Source organism: Ctenopharyngodon idella, chromosome 23, assembly GCF_019924925.1.
Source record: "Ctenopharyngodon idella isolate HZGC_01 chromosome 23, HZGC01, whole genome shotgun sequence".
In the NCBI taxonomy this organism is placed as follows: Eukaryota; Metazoa; Chordata; class Actinopteri; order Cypriniformes; family Xenocyprididae; genus Ctenopharyngodon; species Ctenopharyngodon idella.
In genome coordinates, this window is record NC_067242.1 from 7,130,691 (window position 1) to 7,146,970 (window position 16,280).

General features: G+C 35.9%; 2 protein-coding genes across 2 annotated transcripts; one reads left to right on the forward strand and one right to left on the reverse strand.

Moving 5' to 3' along the window:
• Positions 1-497: 497 nt before the first annotated feature.
• Positions 498-3,912, forward strand: nubp2 (nucleotide binding protein 2 (MinD homolog, E. coli)). The gene is made up of 7 exons (XM_051882206.1): positions 498-587; positions 970-1,088; positions 2,421-2,619; positions 2,701-2,855; positions 2,937-3,047; positions 3,133-3,202; positions 3,593-3,912. Exons 1-7 carry the CDS (start codon positions 575-577, stop codon positions 3,727-3,729), a joined length of 804 nt encoding a protein of 267 aa, XP_051738166.1. The 5' UTR covers positions 498-574; the 3' UTR covers positions 3,730-3,912.
• Positions 3,913-6,760: 2,848 nt separating this feature from the next.
• Positions 6,761-15,924, reverse strand: atp6v0cb (ATPase H+ transporting V0 subunit cb). Its single transcript, XM_051882210.1, has 3 exons — positions 15,657-15,924; positions 8,953-9,136; positions 6,761-7,783 (listed from the first exon to the last, which is right to left on the reverse strand). Exons 1-3 carry the CDS (start codon positions 15,727-15,729, stop codon positions 7,579-7,581), a joined length of 462 nt encoding a protein of 153 aa, XP_051738170.1. The 5' UTR covers positions 15,730-15,924; the 3' UTR covers positions 6,761-7,578.
• Between the last annotated feature and the right edge of the window lie 356 nt (positions 15,925-16,280).

Sequence of the window (16,280 nt, forward strand, 5' to 3'; positions counted from 1 at the left end):
GGTAAACGTCTTTTTACGTAGTTAATATTCATCGTACAAAGCCTTCGACATAGTAGGACTCGTAATTTGACAGACGGAACGGGTCGTTCTGTCTATCATCCTCATTAAAGGCCGCTTTAAGGATCAGCCCGCGCTGGCTTTCCGTCATCTTTACCTTAAACGACAAATTATCTGACCTACAGACCAACATGTCAACATCAATGACTTGGTGAACTCAAAACGTTGCACAACATAAAAATAAATATGTGTATTTGCATTAATCAACAGGCTGGTATTATAGTATAAAACAGTATTTTTAAAACAATTTTAATACAAATAATTACTATTAATTATGTGTGAATATTTCAACCTGGCTGAAAACTTTATAAACTACAGTTTAAAAAAATAAAATAAAAATAAATACTACACTTTCGAAGGACATTAACAGGGGCGTGACTAAGTCGGCTAAATGACCAATAGTAACGTGAGACGCTTTGCACTCTAGTATCTGATTGGACGAGCTTGTTCTTAGGCGGGATTAAAAACGCAGAACGTCATTATGACCGAAACATCGCGGAAGTAAAAATAAACCAACATGGACCGCAGCGGTAAGTGCGAACAGTAGTACTTTTTTATTAACAAGTCTTTATGCAATACAACTGAATCACTTCACAGCTGTCAATTTGCGTTGTCATAAAACGTAACATGATAATACCATGTTTTTGGACATACATCATTGTAAAACTATGTTTTTGTTTATGAAACACAACATTGTCATTTCTGACAGTTAGATTGATAATACAATGGTTTTGATGGACATTAAACATGATGATATTCTTTGGAGTACCATGGTATTACCTTACAGCATCACTGTACCACTACTGAGTTTTTTGTAAGTTGTTAAAATAAACTTTAAAGAGGACAGAATGTCTGAATCGAGTTTAAATAAGTGAGATAAATGATGTTTGAACTCATGCACGCGTCTTTCAGAGAAAGGAAACCTGGCTGATGTGAAGCACGTGGTTCTGGTTCTGTCTGGTAAAGGTGGAGTGGGTAAAAGCACCATCACCACTGAACTCGCCCTAGCGCTCATTCATGCAGGCAAGAAGGTGAAATATCACTCTATTCTATTCTATTCTATTCTATTATTCTATTCTATTCTATTCTGCTCTATGAAATTCTACTCTATTTAAATTGATTCTGTTCTGCTCTATTCTAGTATATTCTGTTTTATTCTGTTTTACTCCACTGTATTCTGTTCTTTTCTGTGATCTTCTGCTCTGCTCTATTATATTTTGCTCTATTCTATACTGTTCTGCTCTATTGTAATATATTTTACTCTATTTCTATTATATTCTGCTGTTTATTCCATTCTATCCTGCTGTTTTTTTCTATTCTGTTCTGCTTTATTTTATTCTGTTCTGCTCTCCTGAATTCTGCTCTATTTTAATATATTCTGGTTTGCTCTATTCTATTATATTCTGCTGTTTTATTCTATTCTATTCTGCTTCATTTGTTTTGCTCTCCTGAATTCTGCTCTATTCTATTATAATTTGCTTTTTTATTATCTTCTGCTCTAATTTATTCTATTCTGCTCTATTCTATTATACCTCTCTAATTTAATATACTGTTTTGCTCTATTCTTTCTATTATCTTCTGCTCTATTTTATTCTATTCTGCTCTTTTCTATTATCTTCTGCTTTAATATACTATATATTTAATATATATTTTAATATATTCTGTTTTGCTCTTTTCTGTTCTGCTCTTTTCTGTTGTCTTCTGCTCTATTCTATTCTGCTCTTTTAATCTATTCTGCTTTATTTTATTCTATTTTGCTCTATTCCATTCTGCTCTTTTGTATTATCTTCTGCTCTATTTTATTCTATTCTGCTCTATTCTATTATATACCTCTCTAATTTAATATACTCTTTTGCTCTATTCTTTTTTTTCTATTATCTTCTCTATTTATTCTATTCTGCTCTTTTCTATCATCTTCTGCTTTAATATACTCTATTTTAATATATTCTGTTTTGCTCTTCTATTCTGCTCTTTTCTGTTGTCTTCTGCTCTATTCTATTCTGCTTTATTTTATTCTATTCTGCTTTATTCCATTCTGCTCTTTTGTATTATCTTCTGCTCTATTTTATTATATTCTGCTCCGTTCTATTCTACTCTATTTTATTCTATTCTGCTCTATTTTAATATATTCTGTTTTGCTCTATTCTATTCTGCTCTATTTGCTCTATTCTGTTATATCCTGTTTTTCTATGATCTTCTCTATTATATGTTATTCTGCTCTATTATATTCTGCTTTATTTTAATATAATCTGTTTTGCTGTATTCTATTATCTTCTGCTCTATTTTAATATAATCTGTTTTGCTGTATTCTGTCACACCCTGCCTTATTCTGTGTCATGGTTTGATGATGTGGTGTGTGTCAGGTGGGTATCCTGGACGTGGATCTGTGCGGACCCAGTATTCCGCGGATGCTGCGCGTGGGGAAGCCGGAGGTGCATCAGTGTGACGCGGGGTGGGTGCCCGTGTACGCAGACGCCCAGCAACAGCTCGCGCTCATGTCCATCGGCTTCCTGCTGGAGGATTCGGATGAGGCCGTCGTGTGGAGGGGGCCCAAAAAAACAGGTCTGACCTTCTAACACGGCACCTGGAGTTTTTGAACTTCGGTACCTGATGTGTTCACGTCTCACCCCTTCACTTTTCCAGCTCTGATTGGGCAGTTTGTCAGTGATGTGGCATGGGGCGAACTAGACGTTCTGCTAGTGGACACGCCACCGGGGACATCAGACGAACACCTGGCCGTGCTCGAGAACCTGCGCAAACACAGAGTGGACGGAGCCGTGCTGGTCACTACACCGCAGGTAAACACACACACACATATACTGGTACTGTAAATCTCTTGTCTGCTGAATAACATGCATGAACACACTTTCAAATGTCAGGCAGTGTCTACAGGAGATGTGAGGCGCGAGATCACCTTCTGTAAGAAGACCGCCGTGAAAATCCTGGGCATTGTGGAGAACATGAGTGGATTTGTGTGTCCACACTGTTCTGTGAGTGTAAAAAACAGACACAGCTGTACAGGAAAATGCCTTGAACTAACCTATATATTTAAACATGCTGATGTGTGTTTTTCAGGAGTGCAGTAACATTTTCTCTAAAGGTGGAGGTGAGGAATTAGCCAAGCTCACAGGATCTGTGTTTCTAGGTAATGTGCTGATTGGCCAACACTTTTGACTTGTGTTGTTCCACTATTCACCACTTGATGGTGCACATCAACTCATTGTGTGTTTAAATGAGTTCAAGTACAGGATAGATTTGATACTTTTGTATTTGTCAGTAAATATAGTGGGGTCCAAAAGTCAGCCTGAAAAAGCTAAATTTTTATACAAAAAATTAAATTAGAATAAGAAAATGAGGATTCTGCACTATTTTGAGGTCAAATGTAAATTTCAATTTAAAAAAAAAAAATCAAATGTAAATGTCTGTCAGCGATTTATGTTGATTTTCTTCTTTCGCTGGTGGCCTCAGATTTTGGGACCCCACTGTATATAGCTTCACATTCTTTTATGTCTAAACACATGTTCTGTGTCTGCAGGCTCAGTACCGCTGGATCCGCTCCTGGCAGCGAGTTTAGAGGAAGGGCGGGACTTCCTGCAGGCGTTTCCAGAGAGCAGCACGTACACGGCCATCAGTGATATAGCCAACACTCTCCTCAGCAGCCTGGACGCCTGAAACACCACAACACTGTCAGTTCATGTCAGAGACTGAGATGACGCTTCATGTGATGTCAATTGTTATGAGAGAATTTCTGTAAATGTTTTTTTTTTTTTCCCTGGAGATATTATATGTTATTGACAATGCAATGAGTTTCATACTGGTGCAACTTTCAATAAAAAATTCTAAATATTAAACAAATGGTGCCCTTTGTGTTCCTCATGATTGTATATAAAAAAATGACTATAAACAATGAAAAGCTAATGATGTGTTATTATAGGCATGTTTCTTAACACAACAAGAAAAATGCCTTAAAGGGTTAGTTCACCCTTCGTTCCACACCCGTAAGACCTTCGTTCATCTTCGGAACACAAATGAAGATGTTTTTGATGAAATCCGAGAGGTATATGACTCGTCCATAGACAGCCATTTAACCAGCACTTTCAAGGTACAGAAAGATACTAAAGACATCGTTAAAATAGTCGACGTGACTGCAGTGGTTCAAACTTAATTTTATGAAGCGACGAGAATACTTTTTGTGCGCAAAAACAAAACAAAAGTAACGAATTTATTCAACAATCTCTTCTCTTCCCTGTCATTATCCTTACGCAGGTGACACAGTAAGCACAGTGAAGGCTTCCGTGTTTACGTCCGAAATGCCGGCTCAGTATTGGCCAAAGCTGATCACATGAGCAGCATGACTGGATTTAATAGGGGAAACTGCGAAAACGCGAGTAAAACAAACGATTACACTAAAGGTTGGTCTCGAAAGTGTTCCTTATGACATGTCAAAGAAACCTAATCCATGGATACTGACATACAGCCAGGAATCGTGTTTCCTGACATTTATATGTGCCTGATTTTGACGCCGGGAAAATACATAAAAATCGGCCTGTGAACGCTTTATATAACTACAATATAGGTAGGTCTAAATCGGAGCGATCACTTATATCAGTGTTATATATTTCATCATGTCATCCAGCCCTAAAACTTGTATAGTTTTTGTCACCCAATTATGCAGAATATAAGATGGTAACTATTTAATTGATGAGTTGTCAACACAATATATAACAATACAATATATAGGGTATGATTTTACCCCAAAATCCAACATATTGACACAAAATGGTAACTGCAAAACATGTTTCTTCGCCATGTCAGTCCAGTTGTTTCTGTGAATTGCAGCAACCTATTTGCTTCTTTTTTCTGTAGCTTTCAGCAGTCTGTAAAAATATACCTCAGATTTTGTGTCAAAGCTATTTGTACAGTCAGTCGCAAAGCTTTTTCCCATTTTGGATGTGTTTTGTGTGTTTTTCGCGGCATTCACGCTGAAAACCAATGCTGCCACTCAGTCTTTTGCCACTCAGTGGGCGTAACCGCAGTCATAACGATCGACGGTGCTGTCACATGTAGCTCCGCCCCTTTTCAGCGCTGCGCTCGTTGTCTTTTGACTTCCGGTTTGTATTTCCACAGCGATCTTACGTATTTATGAATGAACTGATCGTTTTAAAATCTTCCCGGTCTACTGACATTTGACATATGCTTTAAACAACAATGCTCATAATAACTTTTGTTAACTCTACAAGAAGTAAATTTACTCCACCAGCTAGTTATTCTTTGACAGCAATACCATAGAAATATACAGAGCTACCGCAAAAACGGAAGTTCAAAGACAATATTAAGACAATTGTTTCTCTGGCGATTAAGGTCTATAATGAGACGGCGTTCTGACATAGAACCTGGAAGCGCTGGACGTAAACAACGTATGAGAGTGACACAGAAGAGAAGAGACTGTTGAATAAATGCATCGAATATTTTAACGATTTCTTTAGTACCTTTCTGGACCTTGAAATTGGTGATTATATTGCCGTCTATGAACGAGTCATATAGGCCTACCTCTCGGATTTCATCAAAAATATCTTGATTTGTGTGACGAAGATGAACGAAGGTCTTACGGGTGTGGAACGACATGAGGGTGAGTAATTAATGACAGAAATTTCATTTTTGGGTGAACGCTCTAACTTTTACCCATTTTTATGTTCTCCATCTTCTTCATGAGGATCCCCTTTGGCCTGTTCTTTCCACTATTTCCATATTAACGAGTATGCACATTTTAAGTGAACAACGACAAGTAAAAGATAGTATTTAGTCATAATATTTTTTAAAGACTCATCTTTCTTATATTTTGTAGGTCAACGAGAGTCTTAATTTTAGTTATCCCACTTATTAACGATTTATTAGCACTTTAGTCACTAATCGTGCTTATTCATGAATATGTGCGTGAAATCTGCATACAAACGTTTTCATAAACGATTCGCACGAAAAAATGAACGACCGAAATCACAAGTAGGCTACACAAAAGCTGGGTGTCCTTATAAATGTGTTAAACTATATATTTTATCTTAAATAGATTTCTTCGAACTTGTTTTGAGGATCTCACACTTATATTCGTGGAGAATATTAAAAGGGGGGAGGGGCTAGGCGGAAAGCCCTTATATGGATATGGTCTGGGCGTGTTCTATGCAAATTACTAACCTCGGAAACGCAGTTGCTCATTTGGAATATTTAAAATGAATTGACATTAGAGCAGTGGTTCTCAACCAGGGGGTCATATAGAATCACAAAATCATGTTTATTTCATTTAATATATCAACAGTGCCAGATTCTGTTAATAGTAAAAAATAAAAAACAAAAAAGCTTGAAAACAAGCAGTTCTATCATAATTACAGCAGAAATGCTTATTATTTGGGGGGTCTTTCGAGTCAAAAAGGTTGAAAACCACTGCATTAGCAAATTCATGTGCGCACGCACGTGTGTGTTTGTGTGTATGCAAATAGAAATAACCCACATAATTATTAGAGAACGAGACCCAGTGATTGTGAAAATTCAAGTAATTTACACTAAAAATGGAGTGAAAATAGCAGTAAATCTATCAGTGCTGCTGGTGAATTATTATCCAGGTCAAGGCTGAAGACTGCAGGGTCCGAAACACAGCTGAACACATTCACACGATCCGTCTGATGATGAAAAAGCACTGGGAACACAGGCATATGGAAATGACACTTGTGAGACCCACGAGGGGCACACGCACACCTTTAATACAACCAAACATCAGATATACACAGGAAACAACCATAGATACACACATCAAGCCGAAATACTCCCCAACACTGCACTCAGAACCAGAACCACGGCCAGTGCAGGTCTATTCTTATATATATATATATCTCTGTATATATATAGATTTATGTTTATATAAATATCAATTGAAAGGATTTGAGGAGCTTCAAGTACATTTTCATGAACAATATCTTAAAATCAGCGGAAAACAAAAATGGACGTTAACAAAAACTATTCCATTCCACATACAGATTCATCAGTGCATTTTTCCACTTCACAAACACTTCTTTGACACCAATGTGGAAATTCATAAAAGTCCCAAATCACGTGACAGGAAGAGACAGGAACCAGAGGCGTTTCCCTCTCTAGCGTGAAGGAAGCGAAAGAGAACGCGTGATTGGCTAACAGACCGATAGGCAGGAGGAGTGTGGGGAACAAACAGAGAATGAGATCTATTACATTATTATTATTATTATTATTATATTTTTTCTTCACAGACACAGGACAAAATCACTATATACCGCATTTACAAGAAATCAAAACTATCAAACTGGACGACTGTACACTTTCAGAGATAAAACCAAACGCAGAGCCTGTTATAATGTGTAGGATTATTTCCCCACCTCTCAATTCATCTAATTTCATTTTAGTTTAAGGTACCATTTTTTTTTTTCCCCCTTCCCACTTTATTTTTTGTTCCACGTCCCCCATCGTGTGGTCCGGCAGCGCCGCATGCTGACTGCCAGTTTATTTGGTTGAGAGAATCAGGGCTACGATGAGGCCGTAGAGACCCAGGACTTCAGCGAAGATCAGAATGAGGATCATGCCGACGAAGAGGCGCGGCTGCTGGGCGGTGCCACGGACGCCCGCATCTCCCACGATGCCGATGGCAAAACCAGCCGCCAGCCCGCTCAGACCTACGCTGAGGCCTGCACCCAGATGCAAGAAACTCCTGCCACACAGAAACAACAATCAGACATTAGTAAATAAATACATAAAATGTATATATATATATATATATATAAAAAAAAAAACACTTGATAAAATAAAAAATGTAATAAAAAAATTAATGAAACAAATACATAAAAGTACATAAAAGAAATAAATAAAACAAAAAATAAATAAATAATCATCTTTGTGTTCTAAAAAAGTAAAAAATGTACTGAAATTTAAGCACTGCAACAACCATAACATAACATAAGAATATGAATTATCACTGAAAAACTATTACAGGTTTTATTAATATTTTGAATTGGTTTTTATTTTTATATTTTCCATTTAATTTAAAGCTTTAGTCATTTTTATAGTGTTTATTTAAATTTTTTTTTTTTTTAAATATATTTTTTTATAGTACTGTCAAATAGATTAATTGCATCTAACAAAGGTTTGTAAATATATGTGTGTATATATATATATATATATATACACACACACACACACACACACACACACACACACATATATACAGAGTCAAACCAAAATGTATTCAGACACCTTATGCATTTCATTCATTAATACAGTTTATTCACTATAGTTAAAAAAAATGGTAATAAAATATGACAAGATCTCAGAGTTAAACTGTGTCAGAAAAAATTAATCTTAATTATGTCAGATTACACTTAAGCAAAACATGGTCAGGTCAAAGTGTCTGAATAATTTGTGGGTATAATATGTCACAGTTTACTTTATTTTGCTCTCCTCACTTACATAAATGAACTATAGTGTCCTGCACCCACTAATAAAAATATATCAAAAATATCAAAAACGTTTGAAAAATATTTGGTTTGACTGAACATATAGATATATATTATATATACACACACACATACATACATGCATACATAAATATATATATATATATATATATATATATATATATAAACATTTATGTTAGATGTGAAGAATCGATTTGAAAGCACTATTTTTTTTGTCATTTTTATTTCAATTTTAAATTTTATTTTAGTACATCAAGTTAAACTATCTAAATTGAAATTTTATTTTTTAATATATTTTATTTCATTTTATTTTAACGGTTAATTTATTTTCAGTAATGAAGATTTTTTTTTGTTTTAGTTTTTGTTGATCAGAATCAGAGTTTATCAGTGCTTGTGTTCGACTCACTTGTAGAGAGTAATCTTTTCTGAAATGCCGTTGGCGATGAGGACGGCCACCACCAGGCCGTATATAGCGATGATTCCCGCCATGACCACAGGAATGATGGACTTCATGATCAACTCTGGACGCATCACAGACATGGCAGCGATACCCGTGCCGCTCTTCGCTGTGCCATACGCCGCGCCCAACGCTACACAGAGACAGAGAGAAGAGGGTTAGTCTTTTCTTTATTGCAACAAAATAAAAGTCAGAGTCAAAATCTAAGTCCAATTCTGCAGTCATATCAACAATAATCATATCTAAACACTCAGTTCAGCTCGAAAAGATGCAATAGATTGTGCGGGTTCAGTGTGCATCAGGTGAACGACAGTCATTCGTTTTTTTAATATTTTTATTTCAGTTAACATTTATTTTGTTTCAAGTAATGATTTTTTTATGGTTTTAGTGCACAATATAATCCCTGGTAACTTGCAATGATGAACCAGTACTTGTGTCGGGGAATTTCAGTGGTTTTTTTTTTCAGTTTTGGTTTTATCATGCATTTTTGTTCTGACCTAGTTTTCAGTTTGTTTCCTTGGTTGTTCATTGATTATGTCTCACACTTGTGATTAATTTTCGTTTAATTGGTTTGATTGTGAGTATTTAAGCCCTCTGTTTAGTTCTGTTCATATCACGTTTTACCTGGTTGTTCTGTTCCTGTTTCCACTGAATTTTCTAAGCCTTTTGTTTTGAATTTTTGTTTAATTAAGACTTTCACTGCCTACGATCCAGCAAATATTTCATCAATGTTTGCAATCTGGCTGTGACATTCTGATAATATAGTGTAATCATCATATTATTGCGTAATTTCTCAGTGCAGCATGACTCAGATCTCCTGCAATGTTTCTGCAGTGTTTAGTAACAAAACCAAAAGGGCAAAAACACGAGTAAGCTGGAGTTTTACACTTCTGAAGACAGACTGCCTGCGAAAAAATGTGTTCTGGGTGTTTTTAGAGCATTGTTGATTGGTTTCTTGGTTTATGGTTTTCTGCTGAAGTTGTTTGCTTACTGCTTCACCTATTTTATCAGCCACAGAAATGAAAATCATAAATCCACCCACTTCCTGTCAACAAACAAGTTTAATACTTGGATGGATGTTTTAGTGGTTTAAAAAACATGAGTAATAGTATAGTGAAGATTGCATGAGAAAACAGCAGTAACAGGTAAACAACACTTTCCATTTTTAGAAAGGAAGCTACAACAATACTCGTGTACCATGGAGCCGAATATAATAATTTAAGCACCTGCAGATGGATGGAATTGAACTCAAACCATGCAACTAAACCAAGCTAAACGATCTGTTCATTTGCAAACTGACGGTTTCCGTGAATCATCAGTATTTTGCGGCTGGCTGCGGTGATCTTGCTCATGTGTAGAGCTGGTGTTAATTCAGCAGACCTGCACACACACGGTTAACCCGCTGCTGCACATTACAGCTCGATCATCCGGGAATCTTAGTCTAATCTTAGTTTCCAGGATTAAAGGGTAACCCTGCTGGAAATACCATCCGCATTAACCACGATTACAACTACTACTGCAGCACAGAATCACCCAAACTAGCCAATAACTGTGTGTGTGTGTGTGTGTGTGTGTGTGTGTGTACGAGTGACAGATGGGCCAGTGTGATGAAGAGCTGAATCAATCCTTCAGTGTGCAGATGGCCACCGTCCAAACACACACTATTTAAGACCAACTCTACCTGCTCTGAGAACAACACTGAGACACAAATACTGGTTAAACTAATTTTACCACTTTTACAGGGGATGATTGTTTCAAAAACATCAAAAGAATCAGCTTTTCCTTGAAGAGTTTTTGCAAAGAACTTGTTTCTGTGATGATTCATTCATTCATTCATTGCCACATCAGCAGCAAAGGCTATTTTCATGGCAAACTCGTTTTAGTAGAAATCAAAATACATTGTATACAATAATTTAACAACATTTGTCTTACAACACTTTAAAAAATATAGCAATTATATAAGCTCTATCAGTTTTATATTTGATAAATCTAAAAACATCCATTAATGACATTTCTGAAAAACAAAACTGATGCCCAATATCATTTAGAGCAGGATATTCTAATAAAATATGCTATAATTAAAGTCATACAAAAATCACATGCTGGTAATTCTTCACCATTCAAGTCTTGAGTGACCAATGTGACATTACATGGTTTGATCATGTCTATTTTCAAAATTTTCCACTTACAACAGGGTCTGGTGATGCATAAATCATGGTGAAATTATTTCTATTATTAGATACATCTGGGACAAATTATTTTGGCCGGTGAACAGTTTTGGATAACCATTAAGGACCAGAACTATGACATATGGACATTTTTTTTTATTTTTTAAATGGAGCAAAAGTCAGTAAATGAAGATAGAGATGTAAAGATAAAGACATTCTGACTGATACCAATTAAGAACGATAAAAATAACTGTAACGATAACTATATTACCATCAGAAGATTTTGTTCTGTTTTATTCTGCATGTGCTGCAGTTTGGTCGTCTGCCACTTTAAATGCTCAAGAAGATCTTTAAAGCAGGATGGATTCTGATTAGCTGTTAATGTTTTCATCAGTCAATTGTTCATCAGCTGGAAAAAAAATCATTCTGAAAGTGATTCCAGCGATATCGTTTCTATGTGCCATTATTATTATAGTTTTGGTGTGGACTCTGCTATTCTTTTGTAGTTAGAATGATTTTTAGAACGATATGTCTTTACAGTTATCAAATAGTTATTGTTATTGATGTAAATGTCTTTAGTCATGTGCAAAACTAAATAATAATCAGAAGCATGAATCATGACTATTTTAAAGGGTTAGTTCACCCAAAAATGAAAATTCTGTCATTTATTACCCTCATTTCGACCCACACCCACAAGACCTTTTAAGACAAATTAAGATATTTTTGATGAAATCCGATGGCTCAGTGAGGCCTCCATTGACAGCAAGACAATTAACACTTTCAATGCCCAGAAAGCTACTAAAGACATCGTTAAAACAGTCGACGTGACTGCAGTGGTTCAACCTTAATGTTATGAAGCGATGAGAATACTTTTTGTGCACAAAAACAAAACAAAATTCAACAATATCTAGTGATGGGCGATTTCAAAACACTGCTTCATGAAGGCTTCACAAAACTTTTCGTTTCGAATCAGTGGTTCGGAGCGCCCCCCAGTGGTGAACCATTGAAATTTCGAAACACTTATGACTTAACGAAGCCTCGTTTACTGAAATTACGTGACTTTGGCAGTTTGATACACGCTCCGAACCACTGAATCAAAACAAAAGATTCGTAAAGCTTCGAAGCTTCATGAAGCAGTGTTTTGAAATCGCCCATCACTAGATATTGTTGAATAAAGTCGTTATTTTGTTTTTTGGCGCACAAAAAGTATTCTCGTCGCTTCATAACATTAAGGTTGAACCACCGTAGTCACATGAACTGTTTTAAATATGTTTTTAGTAGCATTGAAAGTGTTACATTATCTTGCTGGCAATGCAGGCCCTCACTAAGCCTTTTTGAGCATTTTTGGGTGAACTAACCCTTTAACTTGACATGACGTCTTAAATATGCAATACTTATAGCACGACACACAGGACAAAAAGCTGAAAAAAAAAATCTAGATAAACTAGTCGAACTCTCTAATAAACTAGTTCACAATTTTGACCCATCCCTAATGGAAATAGTTAGTGTTTCTTTGCTTAATCTTATGGCCAATAACTGATATGACGACTGATTAGATCAGTCTATCACAGTCTTATCACTAGTAACCTTTAGATAGTTCATCCCTACTAAACATGACATATAGTCCTGAAGACAACCATTGTGTTCTGCTATACTACCTTGCCTTTCTAAACATATACATTTATATACTAAGATGCATCACTAACGAGCACAGGACTACACAGACTAAACTGGGACACGATGCCAAGTCAGGAGAGAGAGATCTGTCAGATGAAAGAGCGTAACATCTCAAATTAGCTTCAGCTCTTCCAGTCGCATCAGAAATTATCCGTGTGCATCACGTCTGTTAGTCACAACACACATCGAATCACTTTTTCTACAAGTAAATATAGTGTAGATCAAATCAGCTGAATGACAGGTGTTCTCGTGCCATCAGGGACGCGCAGAATAACTCCCTTCCTCCATGAGAAAATCAAGAGGAACTTCTGACATAAAATACAAATGTGCCTTCTGGCTGTCTGGATCAACATCTAATTTAGTCACTCCAGGACATGGATTACAAATGTTTTGGGTTCAATATAAGTTAAGCTGTATCAACAGCATTTGTGGCATAATGCCAATTACCACCAAAAACTATTTCAACTCATCTTTCAGTTAAAAATGTAAATAAATCACAGTTACAGTACTGCATAACACGTAATAAAAGTAAATGCGTAATTTTTTTCACACATGTAAATGTTTATCTGAACTATAAAGAACCCAGAACATCCTTTAAAATAGCAGAATTAAAACCAAGTCTTTCTCTTGTCGCATGTAAAGTCAACTTGAAATGGCATTTTACTTTACAACTTGACGTATTTGTGGAAGCAATAGGATATTCAACATAGGGCGGAGCTTGTTTTATCCACCCTGAATAAACTGGATCATAAAGAGGCATTACATACTACTGTGAAGCCAGAAGTACGGAGGGGAGGAGCTGAAAATAAGAGGACTTGGTGATGTCAGCTGAAACGGAAAGTCGTTTGAGAGGCGGAGCAATTTATGAAGACAAACATTTTTACGCATTACATTAAACGCATTAATTGTGCACAATAAAGGCCTGTTTCCAGAATGAATGATATCTATAATGATATATATATATATAAAATACTGACAACCAATCAGAATCCAGATGACATAGCTACTGTACTGTAAATTTCATGCTTAAAATAATGTTCTCGTCTGTTGGTGTGGACGCTCATATAGTTATTTTTATAGTCATTGTTAAACTTATTGTTTTTGGCACAAACAGGACCCTTGACAAGAATTAAATGACATGATTTGAATTAAATCAATTCCATTTTGATTTGAGGTTTATTTTAATGGTAAACAGGACTCGGAGAGGCAGACAGCTTTAATATTCTGTACTTCACATCTAAAGCAGCAGAATCCCTGAAATATATAAATAATAAATCAACTTCAGCTCTTTCTTCTCTATGCTTCACTCTCGTGTTCAGTAACAAACCGAAACCTGGAAGGACACTTCTACTCACAAAGACACGTATGAGAAAGACATGCTGCTGTTTTTTCCTGAGCTCAGTGCCGTTCTCATTAAGAAGCTGTTCAATCTCAAATGCACACGCAAAATGGCCTGACGGAGCATCTAACAAACAAACACACACCAGCTGCTGTATTAGCTTGTTTGCAATACTGACGCAGACATACAAATATAAAATTACAGATAACAGAGATAGAGAGAGCAAACAGGCCTCAAGTGCCGTCTAACAGTCCAGCAGAGAATAAACAGCATGATGCCTTGTGCTGGGAATAAACACAGATGCAGATTCTGATGTCGTGATTTCCCTCGCTACTGTAATTTGCACGTACATTTCAGCATCACTATTGCTGCATCAACCTGAAATTTTGTGGGAAATTATGGTCTGATTATTAAAAATGCATTTTATGGGGAGTTATGATGCTAAATGGAGTGAGAGTGATTTATCTATTTTCTAGATTGTCTATTTTATCTATTTCTGGATTGTCTTTCATCTTCTGTGATGATGAGAAGGATGCATCTGTATCATCCATCATTCACAGCCAAATTAAAGCTGTTTTAATTACTAAAAATATATATCTAATATAAATCTTAATATAATTTCTTTCAGAACAACTTGCAGTTTGAGGTTAATTTAACAACATAACCCAATAAATCAGTAAATATTACACTATTAATATAATCACCTAATCCACAACTGTCAGGCTGCACCTTAAATTCAATAATTCTGCATCTAAATTCAATCAAACCTGAGTAATGACCAATTCCTGTGGAAAAAAAACAGTTTAACCTGTGAAATAAAACTAGTTTAACCTGTTAAATAATCCCTTGCCCTTTTATGTCCCTTCCCTTTGCATAAAAATTATAATCTCTGAATGTACCCAAACCAGGGAATGACTCCTATCCCATAGCTGGTTAAATGAAGGGCTGCTTGTATCGCTACAGCAACATTTGCTGGCATGTAAATTAATATATCTGACATTTTATGAGCAAAGTACAAGCACTGTGATCAATAATGATTAATTCTAATAATAAATGCAACATTTCACCAGCAATTTTATTTTTTCGACTAGCACATGCATAGATTATGATCATAAAAACACCATCATGTGAAAGTAGATGTTATAAGTGATATTAAAGATTTTCTACAATATTATTTCATACGATACCAGGAATAATGGAACCAGCTCTGACAGGATTGGATTATAATCACGCAGACATCATTTTGTTGATGATTAATAGATGTTTAAAAAATACATTAAATAAATAATTGTATCTATTTTCATAATGATAATACCAATAATTACAATGACATTACATCATATATCAAGAATAATGTGACCAGCACAGAGAGATTTGATTATAATCAAGACGAAATTATTAAGCAAATGTAATTTATGTAGATATAAATGTTTAATAAATGTGTTAAATATATTTAAAACAAAATTTACCACTGAAGACCATCGCTGCTGATGCGCCCATCACTGCGAAGAACGGTGAGTATTCAGGGCTTCCCGACGACATTATTCCTCTAATTTCACCTCAAAACCCCAATAACACCGAACTAATACTGCTGGACACAAGCAGAACCGTACAAATTGACGGATACCGGAGTCTGGGGATAAAGCTTTTGGTAGAGAACAATGGTTTTAAATCCCAATCAGATGATGGAAACTGCTTGTCACGGATACCGTCGGATGAATCTGCGGTACAAAATGGCGGAAAACGTCACCTGACACACGGTGAAGAAAATACCATCCGACTCCTGGAGGGGGAGGAGATAGTAAAAATATAGAGATGAACCGGTATACATTTTCTAATAGACTCCGAAAGCAAATGTAAAACTAAAAACGTCATAAATCGTTAAAAAGAAAGCATTTTGGTGCAATGCAGACCGTGATTTAAAGGTTTCGAGGTTTCGTGGTCTCCCCCATTTGTAGTGAAGTTAGTGCGCTCCGCTGCGGGCTTTCCCTTTAATACTGAAGATGTTCAAATCCTTAGAATAAAAATCATGCGTTTATAATCTGGGAGTTAACATATTATACTCTTAAAATTATTCCATATATTTCATTTAA

Coding starts and splice junctions, on each gene's coding strand:
- nubp2 (XM_051882206.1), top strand. Junction 2,856..2,936: donor TGCTGGTCACTACACCGCAG/GTAAACACACAC, acceptor TTCAAATGTCAG/GCAGTGTCTACAGGAGATGT. Junction 3,048..3,132: donor TTGTGTGTCCACACTGTTCT/GTGAGTGTAAAA, acceptor TGTGTTTTTCAG/GAGTGCAGTAACATTTTCTC.
- atp6v0cb (XM_051882210.1), bottom strand. CDS start 15,729: ATGTCGTCGGGAAGCCCTGAATACTCACCGTTCTTCGCAGTGATGGGC. Junction 9,137..15,656: donor AGCAGCGATGGTCTTCAGTG/GTAAATTTTGTT, acceptor GTCTCTGTGTAG/CGTTGGGCGCGGCGTATGGC. Junction 7,784..8,952: donor GAAAAGATTACTCTCTACAA/GTGAGTCGAACA, acceptor TCTGTGTGGCAG/GAGTTTCTTGCATCTGGGTG.